General features: G+C 45.4%; 2 protein-coding genes across 10 annotated transcripts in view; one reads left to right on the top strand and one right to left on the bottom strand.

The window, feature by feature from the left end:
* Nucleotides 1-3035, top strand: part of LOC117750519 (collagen alpha-3(IX) chain-like) — a 4957-nt gene extending 1922 nt beyond the window's left edge. Inside the window, exons 6-15 of the mRNA XM_034561773.1 lie at nt 1; nt 133-198; nt 506-532; nt 613-657; nt 764-799; nt 884-964; nt 1392-1488; nt 1573-1682; nt 2460-2579; nt 2696-3035. The exon at nt 1 is cut by the window's left edge and continues 71 nt beyond it. Of these exons, the coding sequence (XP_034417664.1) occupies nt 1; nt 133-198; nt 506-532; nt 613-657; nt 764-799; nt 884-964; nt 1392-1488; nt 1573-1682; nt 2460-2579; nt 2696-2749 (637 nt within the window). The 3' untranslated portion in view covers nt 2750-3035. The remainder of the gene's footprint in view (nt 2-132; nt 199-505; nt 533-612; nt 658-763; nt 800-883; nt 965-1391; nt 1489-1572; nt 1683-2459; nt 2580-2695) is intronic.
* A 944-nt stretch (nt 3036-3979) lies between these two features.
* The window catches only part of raph1a (Ras association (RalGDS/AF-6) and pleckstrin homology domains 1a), a 46143-nt gene continuing 30122 nt past the window's right edge, over nt 3980-20000 (bottom strand). For 8 of the 9 annotated variants that reach the window (XM_034561270.1, XM_034561269.1, XM_034561274.1 and 5 more), the window contains 11 exons: nt 14199-14276; nt 12680-12754; nt 11458-11542; nt 10342-10463; nt 10134-10199; nt 9309-9452; nt 9125-9235; nt 8629-8727; nt 8385-8502; nt 8171-8301; nt 3980-7261 (listed from right to left, as the gene is read on the bottom strand). In XM_034561270.1, the coding sequence (XP_034417161.1) occupies nt 4940-7261; nt 8171-8301; nt 8385-8502; nt 8629-8727; nt 9125-9235; nt 9309-9452; nt 10134-10199; nt 10342-10463; nt 11458-11542; nt 12680-12754; nt 14199-14276 (3351 nt within the window). In that variant the 3' untranslated portion in view covers nt 3980-4939. The remainder of the gene's footprint in view (nt 7262-8170; nt 8302-8384; nt 8503-8628; nt 8728-9124; nt 9236-9308; nt 9453-10133; nt 10200-10341; nt 10464-11457; nt 11543-12679; nt 12755-14198; nt 14277-20000) is intronic. The other variant, XM_034561278.1, reaches the window with a different exon arrangement.

The raw sequence follows: 20000 nt of genomic DNA, 5'->3' as shown, positions 1-20000 counted from the left end.
GGTCACCGAGAGACTCTTCCAGCTGACACACGCTGTCACGCAGTGTGTTCTCACATCTGGAGTGTTACATTTAAACCATGTAGCAAAACAATGTGTGTGTGTGTGTGTGTGTGTGTCCTGATGTGTCCACAGGGGGAGAAGGGGGCCCGAGGCTGGAGGGGCCTGTATGGAGACGCAGGAACCCCCGGTGTGATGAAGGTACTCGTATCCAGCTGGCCACGTGACCCGATGTAGACCGGCCTATCAGAACATTTAGTGGCTTAAAAAGCTTTTGTTTAGCTGGTCTCTTGCACTTTTGTACTTTTATCATCTTACAGTGGCTCAACGGTAGTTTTCTTTTTCATTTTATTTTATTTATTTGCGCCTCAAATGTTTTATTCTGATTCTGTTGCAGTCGTGTTCTCACTGTGTGTCTGGAGCACACGTTTTAAAGCTGATCTGAACCTAATGTTGTGGGAAGATGATACAACTAATTGTGTGTGTGTGTGTGTGTGTGTGTTCACAGGGCAGTAAGGGACACAAGGGATTCAGGGTGAGTTACGCTGCATGTCTCCTTTTTGTTGTTGTTGTTGTTGCTTTATACACTTAAACTCTTCCTCTTTTTTCCATCAGGGCGATAAAGGCTCGAGAGGAAGACGAGGACCCGGTGGAGAGAAGGTGAGGGGGGTGAGGGGGGGGGGGTGGTGCACAGGTACAGGTATCACCATGGATACGATGTGATTTAAAACCGTCTGTGGCCGTTGACCCGTGGGTTTCTCCTCAGGGCGAGCGGGGCGTCGCTGCAGCGCCGGGAGAGAAGGTAGAAGACCGGCCGGCACCGTCGAGTCCAGAATAAAGAACCGAGAGTCGAGAGTGAAGCTGAATCCGTTCCGTTCTGTTCCAGGGAGGTCCGGGCCGGTGGGGGGATGCAGGGCAGCGGGGGGAGCAGGGACCCAGAGGAGGGCTGGGAGGCAGAGGAACCCTGGTCAGTGTAAACCGTGGAGATTTTATATATATATATATATATATATATATATATATATATATATATATATATATATATATATATATATATATATATATATATATATATATATATATATATATATATATATATATATATATATATATATATATATATATATATATATATATTACTGCAGTTTAATTATGATTATTTCAAGACTTGTCACTTTAACTTTTTGGGTGGTTAAAATGTTTAAATTAAGAAAGGCTTTATTTTAATTTAGTTATTATTTTTTTTTTTTGCAAACCAATGCTAGCTGTTGCTTTTTTATAAAAAAAAAAAAGCAACAGCTAGCATTGGTTTGCAAAAAATAAATAAAAAATAGAATGAAATCAAATTAAATATAATTTAAAAAATATATATAATAATAATAATTTGTGTGCAGGGCTCGAAGGGATCTCGTGGACCTGCAGGGGGGCTGGGTCAGCTGGGTCCCGCGGGGCAGTCCGGTCTGACTGGAGAGCCTGGTCTACCTGGACGAGGTGCGTGAGCGCAGGAAGGTTCCAGATGAACCGGTCGTGACTCGGATCCTGTGAAACACTCGTTAACGGTACCTTGTGTTGTAGTGTACGTCCTACCGGGCCGGCAGGGAGACGCAGGAACCCGAGGTCCTTCAGCCAAATGCTCCTGTTCACAGGTTCAAACCCCACAGCGCTTGGTGGACAGAGTCCAGACGGTCAGTGTCACACACACACACACACACACACACACACACACACACGTCCACCATGACTGTCTCCACGGCCTTGATAGCATCCTCAGCGTGAGCGGGGGCACGACGATTAACATAAAAACATTTGAAATACTCACCTACTTATATTATATATCATGGGCTTTTATTGTGAAAGGTAAGAATGGACGCTGGGGATCTGGTCTGCGCTGTCTTTGTGAAGGTCTTGGTTTAGACTATGACACATCTATATATATGTACATATACATACATATATATATATATACATACACATATACATACATATATATATATATACATACATACACATATATATATATATACATACACATATATATATATATATATGTATATATATATATATACATACACATATATATATATATATATGTGTATGTATATATATATATATACACATATATATACATATACACATATATATATATATACATATATATATATACATATACATATACATTATATACACATTACATTATATATATTTAATATAAATGTATTTATATCAAATATATATATAATATATTTATTTATTAAATATATATTTATATTTAATATATATTATATAGTTAATATAAATATATATAGTAAATATAATATATATATTAAATATAAAAATCTTTAATATAAATATAAAATACATATATTCTATATATTTAATAAATATAACTATATATATATTAAATATATATGATATCATATATTGATATAAAATATATATATTTAAATAAACTGTCTCTCCAGATCTTCCTGGCAGACGGGGAGAGACAGATGAGGCGTCTGCGGGTGGAGAACGTGATGGTTCTGCGGACCGACAGAAGAGCTCTGTACATCTACTCTGACTCCCAGTGGACCGACGTGCTGGTAACTCGCCACTGACACCGCAGTAACTGGTCTGTTGGCCGTGGACCAATCACAGTCGAGTGACGCTTTAAATGACTTCCTCTTTCTGTTTCCACGCTGCTTCCCGTCGGCACCAGAAGGACCCCGCTGCATTCGACACAGGCGGAAGTGCCCTTGAGCAAGAACCGTGACTCAGTGGCCGCCAGCTCAGGCTGTGGTTATACTGGGAAGCTTCCACATGTGGGCCCGTGTTAGTGGGAGCGACCAGGGCCCGTGCGTCTCTGCACAGCTCCACCTGAGCTTTATGGATATTTATTGTAATTCTATATTTCATTGAGTCTTAACTTTATTAACTTCATTTCCTCCACGCATGTGAATTGTTGCCGCATGTGACCGTGAATCAAACCCCACCCCGAGTGTTTCTCTGTAAATTAACTGGATTTACACTTTTATTTAATTAACCACAAATGCATTTTTTGTGTTAATGTAACTTCTGGTATATAATAAAATAAAATACTTCAATATGAATCTTTGAATTACCTTTTCAGGATTACTTTTTTTTAAATTTATTTTTTTTAAATCACATGACTTTTATTGACATTTGAGACATACTATGAATTATTTTTATGACATATACTATCTGACTTGATTATTTATATGACAATATATTATGAGCTTTCCATGACATACTATTACTTAAATAATAATAAAAATAAACGTGTCATACTATATAATTTGACTTATTCAATGACTTATGACATAATATAATACTAAATAATATTATTTAATTAATATCAATATTAATAAATAATAACTATAATAATGATATATACTACTTATAATACATATTTATTACTTGTTATGACATACTATACTATGATGTTTTTGGTGACAAATACTATATATTATGACATCAAATACCCTTTTACGGCATTCTATGCTCCGATTAGCCACAATTATTATTTTTTTTAATCTACTGCAACGGAGTAAAGAACAAGAAAACAGGTTCAGCAGCACAATAAATAAAAAAAAATAAAAAACCTGACCAGTATAAAAATAAAAAATGGTTATAATCTGATCTGGACGCCAGCAGACTGGGTATCTAATCTGATGACTGCGCCCCACTGGAGGTCCTACTGGGAATATCAGACTCACATGATGCTGCAGACCAGAACCCGTCTGACATTACGCAACAACTCCATCTCTAATGCCCCAAAGCGACGGAGGTGAAGCCATTAGGCCTCTTTCTCTATAAGTAACAGAGTGCTGGCTCAAGAGCACTCTCCCTTGTTGTTGTTGTTGTTGTTGTTGTGTGGAAATCCTCGAGCACTTAAGGTTAATGTCAGTAGTTTAACCAGTCTGTGAACCAGCACGCACACACACACACACACACACACACACACAAAAGAATCACCTCACCGTTAAGATGACCGATTTATTATGAATTAACAGAATAGAGTCGCCCGGTAACACCTGCGGGTTCTCCAGCTGATTTATGAAGTATGTATATTCAATGCGTCTCGTATCCCGCGGCAACCAAACAGCCACGACGCCCCGAATGTAAAGCACATTAAAATCAGATGAAAAGATCACAGACATGAACTCGTTCGGGGAACTTGGGATCGCAACTTTTTTTTTTTTTTTTTTTTTCCTGGACATATATTTGGAGGATACAGACCCATGTCCAGTCAAACTCATTCTCTTTTGACACTTCTTAAAAACTTAAACATAATTATAATAATATTAATAATAATATCTTTGCAGTATTAAATAATCTTATATAAAAACACACACAAAAAGTTTTGAAATAAATGGCAATGCTCCCCCCCCCCACAACATACATTTCTATACACATCGCCCCCCCCGCTTTCGCATCTCTCGTTCCTTCCATTGATCCCTCCTCCCCTCCATCGCTCCCGTTGCCATGGCGCCATGCAGTACCGGTTAGTGAGCAGCACATTGTCTCTGTTGCCGTCGTCATTCAAGTCTCGTCTTTTGTATATTTCAATGCAAAGCTGCACAGACATCGTGAAAAAAGCTTGATAGGTGATCTTTCTGGCTTGCTTGTATACAGATATATATATATATATATATATACATATATATATATATATATATATATATTTTTACTCATGTCATAGGGTTAAACATGTATTGGTAATGATAGTAATAATGAGGATAATAGGAACAATCATAATCTTAGATTAAGAGTAGGAAAGACGGCTTGCTACTTGCTCGGGATCCAAAGGGCGGATGGTTTTCAGGATGAGGAGAGACGGACGAGTCGAGACGGACATCGATTATTTATTTTCTGCTAAACAGTCAGTTCAGTTCTTTAGGCTCCGCCCAGCGGTCACGCCCCTCCCCCCCCCCCTCCTCTCCTACCAGTCGCCGGTTAGTTTGGTGTTTTGGTCCCGTTTCGGGGGAGCGGGAGGCGGGCCTCGCCGCAGCGTTGCATAGCCTGAGATGCTGGCGTGTTTGGTGGAGTGCGAGTGCGTGTGGTGGCGAGACAGAGTCTGGGAGTGGCCCCGGACGCCCTGCTGCAGGAGCTCGGGCGGGGGAGGCGGGAGGAGCGCCATGTCGTCCATGGTGCCCACCGGCTCCATCTTGGAGGAGGAGATGAGGTGGGTAGACGTCAGCGAGCCGTGGCGGGACACCGACTTCCTCTTCAGGGTGCGGTTGAGGTCTTCCAGGAAGTGGGGCTTGAGCGCCAGGGTGCTCGGCCCCGGGGACTTCGGGGAGGTGGGGGGTACGGGAGAGGAGGAAGTGGAGTACGAGGACAGGGAGGGAGGCGGGGTCTGAGACAGAGGCAGCGGCGAGAGGGGCATCGACATCGTGGTGTCGTACTGGGTCGCGTTGCTAATCCGCCGGTTCAGGGTCGGAGGGAGGACCGCCCCCTTTTTCAATGAACCTTGTTTCCATGACGACGACGACAAGGAGGAAGGTGCCGACTGTTGGGGCGGATGCATCTGGGGCTGGGGGTTCACCACCGCGATCTTTGGGGGGTGATGGAACTCTGACGGGTGGGGCGGAGGAGGGAAGAGCTCAAAGTCACTGGGGGGAGGAGGGAAGTAGTCGGGCGAGGAGTCGAGGTGAGGGGGCTCGGCGGGGGGAGGCGGGGGAGGGGGCGACGGGAACTCAGAGGGTTGATGGTGCTGGCCCGTTTGCAGACCCTGGAGGGCCAACGGGAGGTTGGCCAGGTTCAGCTTCCCCGGCTTCGGAAGCGGAGCCGGCAGCGCGGAGGAGTCCTTGGAAGGAGAGCCGGTCGCCGACGAGGAGCTGGACGAGGTCCCCGTTTGGGGAGTTTGGCCAAATTTGCTCACCAGGCTCTCCACCTTCGTCGGCCTCTCGTCCTGGGTCTCGCCCCCCGACGAGCCGCACCGCATGGAGATGGAGGAGGCCCTCTGTGGGGCCGGAGGAGGCCCCCGCTTGGAGGAGGATCCCGTGGACGAGGCGGAAGGCAGAGGGAACTCGCCCATCGAGCCGTCAGACGGCGGCGGGGGGAACTCCGGGGACTGTGGAGCCACGACGCCTCCTGGCTGCCACTTCGGTTTGGCCTTCACCGCTGGGGGGGACTGAGGAGCGGTCAACTTCGACCCTTCCATGGAGTTGGAGGCGGGCAGAGAGGAAGGGGCGGAGTTTCCTGGGAACTGATTGACAATCTGTTTAACCAAAGAGGAGGTGGCGGCCGCGATGGAGACGGAGGAGGATAAAGAGGAGGGGGACATGGCGAGGTTTTTGGAGGAGAGGCTGTGCTGCTTCGGCAGAGTGGGAGGAGGCTGATTCGGGGAATGTCCCGTCGAGAAGCTCTGCTGCTTCTTAACGGGCCCGTGGCCGCCAAAGGGCTGCGTTGGAGACACGGGCGAGAGCGCCATCGGGAGGGAGGCGGGGCCCGAGGGTTTGCGGGCGGTTTGAGGGGGAAAACCACCGGTGAAGGTCTTGGGGGGAGCAGGGGGGGGCGCGTTGGGGGACAGGGGCCGGAAAACTTGCAAGGTGGATGGAGGAGAAAGCTCGGCCGGCGGCGGAGGAGGAGAGATGTCCTCGCCCAACTCCTGGCTGAAGTCGTACACCATGTGAGGGAACTTCTGCGCCAGGAACTGCTGCAGGCCGCTGTTGCAGAAGCTATTGCAGGAGTCGGGGGCGGGCTCTGGAGGGGGAGGCAGAGGTAACCCGTTGGCCTCGGGGCTCTCCGGCGGAGGAGGCGGGAGGTAGGAGGGCTCCTGCGCGTCCTCCTCCAGCGGGGGCGGCGGCGGCGGCAGAGCGGAGAGGCTGGACGCGCCGAATTTCAGCGCGGCCTCGGCGGAGCCGGGAGCCGGCGTCTCGGGCGGAGGGGGAGGAGGGGGAGACGGCGGCAGCAGCGGCGGCGGAGGGGAGGTGCCGTAAGCGGCCGGGAGGGTGTTGTAATTGGATTTGGGACACTGGACGGGGAGGGAGAGCGGGGCGACACCTACCGGCTGCGTCCTGGACTGGTTCTGGCTCTGCAGGCGAGCCAGAGTGCTGTACTTGACGTAGGAGGGCGTGCTCGCCGGCTGGTGGGTCACCGTGGCCATGGGCGGAGGCGGCGGAGAGGGCGGTGACGGGGAGGAGGAGTCGTCGGACGGGACGAGGCCGTCGGTGTAGCTGGTGCGGGAGGGCGGGGTCAGGGGCTGGGGGGAGAGTATCTGGACTGGGATGGGCCTGCTGATGGGGTCAATCCTCATCATCTGGAGAGAGGAGAAGGAGAGAGAAGGAGGCGATGAGGAGGAGAAGCTAAGCTAACACCAGCTCCTCCATCGACAAGATGCAAGTCATCGAGCAGCAAACCAGAGCAGTCCGAGAACACCGAGTCACCGACTCCACAATATAAATATATTTAGATCTTCTAGATGATCTGGGTCAATAAGGTCCAGGTAGTCAAATATTGCAAAACCTTTTCTCGAAATACGAATCACGTGGTGAAAGTGAAGTCACTCTTCATGGAAACGGCGTTTAACAGAGTATCTGGTTCTAAAAATGGGTTAAAAGTGCTCTGGAATTGTGTTAATCCGGTCACAAAATGGGTCGAACTAGTTGTTTTCTTTTCTTTTTGTGGTCATATTATTTTGTTGGTTAGGAGGACATTCCAGCACACCACGAGGTTAGAACCAATCAACAGTTGAGCTGCAGCCGTTTAACACCTTCGCGTACACTAAATATCCTCCGTGAGTAAAGACTCCAACGTGTTTAGCCTCTTTAGATCGGTGCAGTTTAACACCAGGGAAAATACTTTAATATAGAATTAAAAAAACAGTATTTTTCCTAATTAGATAATAAACTCTTGTGGATATAAATTCAAAAGAAAAGAAAGATCTCATAAATCAAATATACCCCCCCCAAGTAAAATAAAAAGTGTCTATTATATTATTGTTATACGTTTTAAAGGCTGCGGCCCAGCTGTCTACATGCCCGTTCACATCACTTCCTGTCTAACCTCCACTCCCTCCTCCTCCTCCTGCACAAAGAGGAACTGGCATACGTCCCTTCGCCTTCGACCGCTGGCGGGGAAGCAGAGAAACATGGGAAATGTAGTCCACGGCGTACACAGGACGGCGGCGGCGCGGCGCCGGCTGCAGAGCGCTGCAGCGAGCTCTCACCTCTCCTTGGGTTCCCCTCCGCCAGGCGTCCGAGAAGATGGAGCTGACGGCGCTCTGGGAGCGGGTGTGGCCCGACGACGTCATCTCCGACACGCCGCTGTCCGATTGGCTGGAGTGGTTGGACTGGGACTCTGTGGGGCGGAGGTTTAGTCTCGTTTAGCTTCCTGTTCTGATCTATTCGTGGGTGTTATGAAATAATTGATAAAGGGCGGACCTGGGAGGCTGGAGCTGGATCCCGACTTGATGGAGGAGGAGGAGAGCGAGGACCAATCGTAGGCCGCCTCGGTCCTCCTCATCGCCTCCTGGAAGTTGACGTACAGCTGCTTCCCGTACTGACAGACAGAGGCAGATTGACATTAGCTGCATTCAGGGCAGCAGTTTGACCTTTAAAACGCAGTGCATCATGGGTAATGTAACGTTATAAATAACACCGTTTCACGACAGGAAGTGCTTTTCACCTTGGCGATTCGAATGCTGTTGATCCACTGTTGGAGGGTTCTGACGTCGTCGCAGCAGAGGTACTTGATGTACTGAGACTTCTTCTGGATCTGAGGATGCTACACACACACACACACACACACACACACACACACACACACACAATCTTTGTAAGTGTTTGTTCAGAAGTGTTTCTTTATTTATTGAATTCCCAAAATTACACACCTACTCGACAGGATACCTCGTTATGATACTAGCGTTGTCATTACTAATACTTTGGAGATTACTACTAGTACGATTACTCAACTGCAGTCACGACCACATAAACAACAACAACAAAAGCATTATAAATACATGAAACAAACAAAAATCCACTTTTCTATTAATTGTTAAGAGTCTGTCTTTTCTTTGAAATAGGTGTCATTACTCTGTCGCACCACTAGGTGGCGTCGGGAGACAACAGTGCCACAAAGCAGTATTGATTTAACCTGTGTGTGTGTGTGTGTGTGTGTGTACCTTCAGCACCATGCAGTAGTCAGTGGGAGCCTTGTACTTGCTCTTGTAGTCCTGTCCGTGGTACACGTTCACGTGATCCAGCTGGAGGAAGCACACCAGGTCTCTGGACGCCTACACACAGCAAAACACCGTCAGTTTGTACAATAACACACACACACACACACACACACACACACACACACACCTTGGCCTTTCCCTTGGGGACATAGTAGATGCCAGAAGCTCTCAGCAGGAAGTAGCGTTTCTTCCACGACTTCTTGCCGTCCTCCTTCAGCCACAACACTCCCTCCATCTCGGGGACGGACACGGTGCTGCCGCCAAAACACTCCTGACACACACACACACACACACACACACACACACACACACACACACACACACACACAGAGAGAGAGAGAGAGAGAAACATGTACTTGTCGATTGCTCGTTCAGTTTCGCCACATTCTCACCAGCCGAGCGGTTTGTTGACACCGATCAGCTGTGTCTTTGTGGGCGGGGCAACGCGACAGCGACGGGTTACTCAGAGGAATACTTCGCCCGCAGAGTGACCACCGGCCCATCGACCTCCAGACCCGTCTCTGTTTTTGAGAGAATCTCTAAAAATAGATTTGGAGGAAGGTTCATCCGGTTGCAGATGTTTTTTGACTGAGGCATGTGCACCTGTGTGAAGTGGGATGTCTTAGTTTTGGTTTCGTGCTGTGATCTAAAACATGTTTTAATGTTGGATGTCTGAAACGTTGTTTAATGTGCTACTGCTGTCTCCAGGACACTCTTGTAAAGGAGATTTTTAATCTCAATGAGGGTGGTTAAATACATTTAAATAAAGAAGCACGAGAGAGAATAAAACTCAAGGAAACACGATCGGCGTGCTGGCCGTTACTGAAATGGTGCGCGTCGCCGACGCCGGTACATCAGGACTGAGAGATGGGAGCTTTTTTATTTAGAGAGTATTTCAGGGTGAAGATGCGTTTTGAGGAAGCCGTCGTGTGAAAAGAGGAGAAGAACAAACCTCCAACAGAGCCTCTTTGTTTCTCTCGGCCATCTCACACGTCTCCTTCCGCCCCAACAAATAGTTCTGCAGCAGATGGGGCCGATAAAGAGAGATAAACACACAGGTTAGTAATATGAATTTTAAAAAACAACATCTGTATTGTTTAACTAAACACCGACCTCGAGGTCAACCCCTGTGTGGGTTCACACGTGTGCACCGATCTCACCTGGGGGTTTTTGAACAGCGCGTACTTCTCGATGCGTTCGGTGAACATCAGGCGGTTCTGGCTGTCCCTGGTCCAGTTCAGCAGGTTCTCCACCAGGTTCTCGTGGTCCTCGAAGATCCGCTCTGCACAGAGTCAACGAGGTGTTTTAGTTCCTTCTCTGTCTCATTTATAAATCAAGGAAAAAGTTATGGATCACAGCTGAAAGTCTCTGGTGCGGTAATCCATGAAAGAACAGTGATTCATGTGTTTTACTAGAATATATATATATATATATATACACACACACACACTAGTATAGAGTCAAATGTATTACAACACCAAATACTGCTGACAACGTGGACGCGCGGGGTCAGAGGTCAGGATCTGACAGGAAGTCAGTGTCTTGCCAAAGGGCACTCAGCAGGGAGCTGGTGGTGCTGGTGTCTGTATGGACGTCTCTCTCTCTCTCTCTCTCTCTCTCTCTCTCTCTCTCTCTCTCTCTCTCTCTCTCTCTCTCTCTCTCTCTCTCTCTCTCTCTCTCTCTCTCTCTCTCTCTCTCTCCCTCCCTCTCTCCCTCTCTCCCTCTCTCCCTCTCTCTCTCTCTCTCTCTCTCTCTCTCTCTCTCTCTCTCTCTCTCTCTCTCTCTCTCTCTCTCCCTCTCTCTCTCTCTCCCTCTCCCTCTCCCTCTCCCTCTCCCTCTCCCTCTCCCTCTCCCTCTCTCCCTCTCTGCTGACTGGCTGTTCAGCAGAAGCCTGAAGATGTAGGTTAGATCACACGCATCACTGCACCGGACCTACATAAAGACTTGTGTGTGTGTTTGTTTGTGTGTCAAAGAGTGTTAAGTGGAGTTGAAGCTTGTAGTGCAGTGTGTGCTGGCAAACCCCAAGGGAGGTGGGTGTGTGTGTGTGTGTGTGTGTGTGTGTGTGTGTGTGCGTGTGTTCCCGTCTTTGTGGCTGAATATCTGGGCGTTGTGCCCAGCAGCGACTCTCTGTCTGAGAGTCGCTGCTGGGCACAACGTTGGGGTGTAACAAATAAAGTGAGGACCTGGTTTTGAGGCTCATGTTAGAATAGGCTGAATGTTAAGATGAGGGGTGTGCGTGTGTGTACGTGTGTGTGTGTGTGTGTGTGTGTGCTCACCCATCTGCAGCTCGTTGATGGTCTCCACCAGTGACCAGTCTGGACTGTAACCACAGTGAGATTTCTCCAGCAAACTGTCCAGAACCTGCAGACCAGCAGACGCTGTGAGACACACTGACAGCAAGACTACCACAGTAGTACTAGTACTGCTACTGATGCTCATACTAGTACTGCTACTGATGCTCATACTAATACTACTACTGATGCTAGTACTAATACTGCTACTGATGCTCATACTAATACTACTACTGATGCTAGTACTAATACTGCTACTGATGCTCATACTAATACTACTACTGATGCTAGTACTAATACTGCTACTGATGCTCATACTAATACTACTACTGATGCTAGTACTAATACTGCTACTGATGCTCATACTAATACTACTACTGATGCTAGTACTGCTACTGATGCTCATACTAGTACTGCTACTGATGCTCATACTAATACTGCTACTGATGCTCATACTAATACTGCTACTGATGCTCATACTAATACTGCTACTGATGCTCATACTAGTACTGCTACTGATGCTCATACTGCTACTGATGCTCATACTAGTACTGCTACTGATGCTCATACTGCTACTGATGCTCATACTAATACGGCTACTGATGCTCATACTGCTACTGATGCTCATACTAATACTGCTACTGATGCTAGTACTAATACTGCTACTGATGCTCATACTAATACTACTACTGATGCTCATACTAATACTGCTACTGATGCTAGTACTAATACTGCTACTGATGCTCATACTAATACTACTACTGATGCTCATACTAATACTGCTACTGATGCTAGTACTAATACTGCTACTGATGCTCATACTAATACTACTACTGATGCTAGTACTGCTACTGATGCTCATACTAATAATGTTACTGATGCTAGTACTGCTACTGATGCTCATACTAATACTGCTACTGATGCTAGTACTAATACTGCTACTGATGCTCATACTAATACTACTACTGATGCTCATACTAATACGGCTACTGATGCTAGTACTAATACTGTTACTAGTACTAATACTGTTACAGATGCTCATACTAATACTGCTACTGATGCTAGTACTGCTACTGATGCTCATACTGCTACTGCTACTAGTACTAATAATGTTACTGATGCTCATACTAATACTGCTACTGATGCTCATACTAATACTGATGCTCATACTAGTACTGTTACTGATGCTGATGATTTACTGCAGTACCTGTCTGACCGTCTGCCTCTCGTCCACCATCATGGTCTTTGAGCTCTCGTCTGACAAATGAACTCGAATCACCAACTACGGAAAGAAAGACAGAGGATTGTTATCGTCGAGTGAGAGGTCAGAGGTCAGGATCTGACAGGAAGTCAGTGTCTATAATTCTGGATTCTGGTTGTAAAGTATTTGCTTTTGTTGGTGCATACTCTTATAATAATGCATTTCTCATCAAATTAAATGGAGCTACTTTGTGTCTAAAAGGCATCACACCTCATTAAGCTCAGAGCATTACGTATATATATATATATATATATATATATATATATATATATATATATAAATATATACAACAGCAATGTACTTCTATATTGACACGTTTGTTTGTTAACTTTGTGTATTTCAAACTTTATGACTGTATAATTGTTGTATAATTGATGTATACAAGCTTTTACAACGTCTACGTAGTTTTGTGTGCGTATGCATTGTTTATACATCTCTAATACTTTAACACTGACCAGCCAATGAAATTAAAGTATTTCTCATGCTCAGTATAAATGAGGTTGAAGGAAACTTAAACTCAAAAAAGGTCTTTTGAGTGTTCGTCGTCCCTCAAATAAAATTGCTGTGTGCGTGTGTGTGTGTGTGTGTGTGTGTGTGTCTGTGTGTGTATCTGTGTGTGTGTCTGTGTGTGTGTCTGTGTGTGTGTGTCTGTGTGTGTGTGTGTGTGTGTGTGTGTGTGTCTGTGTCTGTGTGTGTATCTGTGTGTGTGTCTGTGTGTGTGTCTGTGTGTGTATCTGTGTGTGTGTCTGTGTGTGTGTCTGTGTGTGTGTGTCTGTGTGTGTGTGTGCGTGCGTGTCTGTGTGCGTGTCTGTGTGTGTATCTGTGTGTGTGTATCTGTGTGTGTGTCTGTGTGTGTCTGTGTGTGTGTCTGTGAGTGTGTGTCTGTGTGTGTGTCTGTGTGTGTATCTGTGTGTGTGTCTTTGTGTATCTGTGTGTGTATCTCTGTGTGTGTGTGTATCTGTGTGTGTATCTGTGTGTGTATCTGTGTGTGTGTGTGTCTGTGTCAGAACAGTGCAGAAAGATACACTGTCGCTTTTCTTGCCGCTTAACAACAACATCAACATCCAGCCGACAGGTAGCTGGTGTGCTGTCAGTGTAATAAATCCAGGTCGTTAATCCCTCTCTCTCTGTGTGTGTGTGTGTGTGTGGGGTGTGTGTGTGGGTGTGTGTGTCTCTGTGTCTATCTGTGTGTGTGTGTGTGTGTGTGTGTGTGGGGGGGGGGGGGGGGGGGGGGACTTAACTTGCAATGGTCATTATGCTGAGTGCTGTGTGTGTGTCTGTGTGTCTTTGTGTGTGTTGACCCCAGCTGTTATTGACCAGAGCGTTTTCATGTGGAGTAACACTGACCTGACCCAGAAAGCCGCTTGACATGTGCCAGATACACACCCACACACACACAAACACAAACTGGCACATACCCACACACACATATACATAACACACATTTCTGTAGCACCAGAATCACCTTTTTAACCTGGGCCTCCTTGATCTTCTCCAGGGCGACTCGGATATTGTCGGCCTTCAGCTTGGCAGCCTGCTCCTCCTGCACACACACACACACACACACACACACACACACACACACACTGGTCAGTCAATACAAAGCTTGACAGCATTGACACCCACACTCCTGCAACACTTGCACTGTCTTACACACACACACACACACACACACACACACACACACACACGTGTGCACCGCTCCCACCTACCTGGTTCCTCCAACAGGAATTCATTGTGCACTTTCAGGCGATTCCTCTCAAACAACAACAACAACAACAACAACAACAACACTTCTGTGTCTGCGTACGGCCTCAAGCAACGCGACAATATCTGCTTTTAAAACAAATACAAAAATAAAAGAGTCCAGATAATCCCAGTTTGGATAAAGTTCCCAGTGCACATCGTCTTCTCCCTCTAACGAGTGAAGGAGGAGCCCAAATAAGATGTGAAATGTGAAATTATTCCCCCCCCAAAAAAACAACAACTGCTGCTTAGTCCCGACAACACAGAGGTGCATCGCCCGAGGAGCACAACGTGAGAGGGGTCGTCAGACATGTCTGGTCGGCAGCACAAATCCTGCTTCTCCTCTTCATCTTCATCATCATCGTCCTCCTCTACGTATTACTGTGAGCGCGGGGGAATGCGATTGGACTATCGCGCTGACGCTACATGTTGGTGGAGAGTCATTGTCTCTCTGAAGGATTATCCAAATTCCCCAAACACACACACACACACACACACACACACACACACACAAACACACACACACACACACACACACACACACAAACACACTCGTCCTGCAGACGACAAACTAGAGTCCAGTCTGTTTTTCCTCCGGGTGGAGGAGGAGGACGGGGTGGTGCATGGAGCGGAGTCAGGCGGCCTTAAAATCCAAAGATCCGGAAGCAGAAAATACGTGAAAAAAAAAAAGAAAGAAAGAAAGAAAGTAAGAAAGACGGAGTAGAAATATATTGGAAAAAGATAGAAAAGAACGAGAAGTGCTGAAGGACTGTGACGTGCTCACACTGTGAGCTGCAGGCGGGTCCAGTTCTCCAGTGACTGACTAATCAAACCTTCTGATCCCCTGTGAGCGATGCAGGCGAGGACTGAAGGACTGAAGGACTGAAGGACTGAAGGACTGAAGGACTGAAGGACTGAAGGACCTCGTCCCGTCACTTCCTCCCCGGTCGACGGAGACAGTGGGACTGAGAGGAGGGATGGACCCCGGTGGGGGAGGGGCACTTTTCCTTTCTTTTTTTTTGCTGTGCCAATTTACATGCAGAGGCACTGATCTCTTTATCTCAAGCTCTCACGCCCCCTCCTTGCAGTCTCTCTACTCCTCTCTCTCTCTCACTCCCCCCCCCCCCACACACACAAACTTATCTGATTTTGTTTTTTGTTTTTTTTCCCCCTCCTCGGTTTGTCCTCGTCTCACTCTCTAATGCGCGCTCTTAGTTTGAAATCAATTACAGGAAGTATTTCTGGTCTTCTTCACACGAGTGTCTGGATGTCCGTGCATGCCCTCGGCGAAGTGCTCCACTTTAGCCGGTCAGCTTACGACACACACACACAAACACACACACACACACACACACACACACACACACGCAAGTGGCTTCATATTGTGAATGAGCGAAAGGGCAGAATGGAATGAAGATGATGGGGGATGAAGAAGAGGAGATTAACAGACAATCTCCTTATCGGCAGCCCCCCAAACCCCCATGGTGACACACACACACACACACACACACAGACACACACAATAAGCTCATAAACAGCTTCATAATGACGAGCCTATGTTTTGTTGGTTTAACGCCGGAGGATTTACATGAAGTCGCAAACGCGTTAGAATTAAATGAAATGTGAATAAAAATCGGTTAACGATTCAAATCGCTGAAGAGACACAAAGTTTAATAAACGTTATTTAAATCAGAGGAGCTGCACTGGATGTGTGCAGAGAAATAAACTATTTCTATGTCTAGGATGCATTATAAACGCTTATAAATGTACATTTACAATTAGATTATAATGCTAAAAGAAAGAAATATATATTTGACAAAGTTGTTTTTTTTGTTCATGGATATGTGTCATGATATTTTGTCACTTCACTTAAATCAAACAATAATAAATTAGAGAAACTTATAAATCACATTATTATGCATTGTAACAATGATTAAACTATTATAATGTATTATAACTATGGGAATGAATGCACTAATATACTTCACCTTTTAAATCAATATAAAATGCCTTACATGTTATGATTATTGTTACGAGTTGAGCATTATGACTATTAATGAGAGCTTATAACTACAATTATACAGTGCTTTAAACAAATCAAAACGCATTATGACCATATTTATAATGCATTCTAGACACGGGCATCATAGCAGGTGCTGCCAATAATATTAACAATGCAGTAAAAATATTAGTCTAAATATTAGTCTAAATATACGTATATATAACCTTCAAATAAAACGGTAATATGTAGCGATGTCAGCTACATACACCTGGCTGTCGGCATTTATAAAGGAGGACATTGAAAATAAAATAAAAATAAAATAAGAGTAAAAATAAAGTATCATTACATAAATCTAGCATCGTCAATTAGCGGCTATTAAATTGAGCCATTAGATTTACGTAACACCTGTTTGAGCTTCAATACACCTAAAAATAATACCAAAAAGTCGACGGGAGGATTAAAATTTGACAAAATATAAATGACATAACGCATTATCCGTTTGTGCCTTTTAACATTTGTTGCATAATGACGGCTGAAAGCTGCTATAAATATGTATTAAACTGTTACAATGTTGCAATGTGAACAATGCATGCGGAGCTCAAAACACCCGTCACGTGACATTTAATATGCGTCGCGTCTATTAACATTTTTAATGCTCGCTGGCACCCATATTCTACACCGTGTCAGTTCCTCAACAACAGAATACCACGAGCCCGAAGCAGCCGGCTCAGGACTGTCGGCTGCCATCATCATCAACTTCAAACCCCCCCCCCCCCCCCCCCTTTAACATCTTCATCATCCCTCTGCCCAGGATTTTAGGATTTTTCTTCTTAAAATATTATGAATTCACCATAAACGGCGGTGTGATTTAAAGTACGTTAAGGGGATAATTCATTATTTCTGTATGATTTAATGGGCTTTATCGGTTAAAAAGATCCCTTCAGAAAACCAATTAAAACGCATTTACATATGACAATCCTTTAATTCATCCATTAAGCCCAAATCTGTCTTTACTGGAATCGTTTTGGAATTTCCATTCGCAAATAAAAAAAAAACTGCTCAGTTTCATTAACAAATCTTTTTTTATTACCCCCCCCCCCCCCCATTCCCTCCCCCCCTCTCACAGCCAACAGGGGTTTTCTTTGCCGCCCACCAACGGCCGTCATCTTGCAGCATAAACGTTTCCTCTCCAAGTCTCAGATATTCAGTTGACCTACATCACGGAGCCTCTAAAAATAGACCCCGGCTTGCCTTTGAAGTTACAAGACGTGTGTCCCTCCCTCACAGCGGAGCGACTTATCGAGAGGCAGCAGGAGTGGGCCAGCAGCGTGTGTGTGTGTGTGCGTGTGTGTGTGCGCGTGTGTGTGTGAGATCGAGAAAATGTGCGGGTGGATTGCACTTATTGCTGAGGCAGTGTACCCCACTGACACAGAAAAGCATATGCTGTGTATGCAAACACACACACACACACACACACATCTTGGGGGCCCCTCCGACTAATCTGAGATCACATTTTAAAGCAAAAGTGCGGGTTTAAACTTTTTTTTTTTAATGCATTTCTACCGAGAATCATTGACGTCTGAATTACTGCAGAGAGGAACCGGTGGAAGACGTTAAGAAGGGGTCATCTTGGCTCCAAAGCTGTGGAAAAGCTGGATTTGGCAGATGTTCTGAAATGGATGGATCTTAACCGTGAAGCATTACTCTGACTGCGTTTGCTTCGTTTGGGAACCCACTGATGTCTGGAGCCAGATACTGTTCAATCCAGCGGTGAAAGGTCTGCAGAGGACAGCGATGGCTACAGGATTATATCACAATGTGAGCTGGCTGGGCTCTGGTTTTTATCCAAAATGTAAATTTTTACCCCCTGAGGTTTGGGCAATTTTTTGTTTGTTTTTGCCCTCCACAGGTTGATAAAATGAGCAGATTTAGAAGTATTTACGCTGCCATTACAAAGACAGCAAATGCCAAGAACGCCAAATGAGACAGCCCCAATGTGTGTGTGTGTGTGTGTGTGTGTGTGTGCGAGTGATTCTACAGGGAATCACCCTCTCTCTGCCTTAAAGAAGATTATCTCTGCAGAACTGGCACAATTCTCCAACATCCAATCAAACAGCCTCATCTTCCTTGTCATCCAATCAAATACAGAAATTGCTGATCCACACACACACACACACACACACACACACACACACACACACACACACACACACACACACACACACACACACACACACACACACACACACACACACACACACACACACACACACACACACACACACACACACACACACAGAAGCCCACAGCTTTAGCTTAAGAGCAGCAGAGGCTCTAATGAACATGACAGGTGCATGTTATTTAGAGTCATCAATCTGAGGACATTCGTGTACATTATGAACAGAAATGATTAACTGTGATGACAAATTTCGACTAAAACCTCTTCAGAATTGGGAACGCTGATCTCCACCGGCATCCTGATCCGGGTTGAACAACATCAACACCATCACCAACGATTAGAGCCGTAGCCAGTCCCATTATTCCCAGTGATTGGTATTAGCTAACACCAGGCTGGTCTACTTGGCTCCATTACAGCAGCTGGCTGAGCTTCAACACACTCATTACAAACAGAAGCAACCAAGGCTGCTTTGGAACAACTAGCTGCACACTGTATGTAATGCTACAATGACTCAATTCTACAAACTACACACTGTACGTAATGCTACAATGACTCAATGCTACAAACTACACACTGTACGTAATGCTACAATGACTCAATTCTACAAACTACACACTGTACGTAATGCTACAATGACTCAATTCTACAAACTACACTGTACGTAATGCTACAATGACTCAATGCTACAAACTACACACTGTACGTAATGCTACAATGACTCAATTCTACAAACTACACACTGTACGTAATGCTACAATGATTCAATGCTACAATGACTAAATGCTACAAACTACACACTGAAAGCTAAATGCTACACATTACACAGTGAAAACTGCACACTGAATGCCAAATTCTACAAACTGCAAGCCGCACACTGAAAGTTAAATGCTACAAACTACACACTGCAAGCTGCAAACTACAAACTACATATTACAAAGTAGATGATGCTAACTACATCCTGCACACTGAAAACTACCAGCTACAAACTGCATGTTGCAAAGGGCACTCTCTAATCTACACAATGCAAACTACAAACTACAAACCGCACACACACTGAACCTGAACTAAAAGATTCTGGAGACAAAAATAATTCACTGTTATCCAGCGTACTGTGTCTGACTGTAAAACGTAGCGACTCCTCCCCTTTGGGCCGCAAAGAAAAGTGCACAAAAAAGGCATCGTGGATTTTGGATTCAGGGTTTCGACCAAATCAGAAAGGATGCGTTTTGATTCTTCAGTCAGCTGATTTCAGAGGAGGATGAACGCAGACACAGAAGCGACGCCTCTCACGCTTACCTGGTCTTGGTTGCATGAAACACGAGCAAGTAATTCCAACATCA

The sequence above is a fragment of the Cyclopterus lumpus genome, chromosome 21 (genome assembly GCF_009769545.1).
Source record: "Cyclopterus lumpus isolate fCycLum1 chromosome 21, fCycLum1.pri, whole genome shotgun sequence".
Lineage (NCBI taxonomy): Eukaryota > Metazoa > Chordata > Actinopteri > Perciformes > Cyclopteridae > Cyclopterus > Cyclopterus lumpus.
Note: the sequence above shows the minus strand (reverse complement) of the source record. Positions and strands in the feature narration are given on the sequence as shown.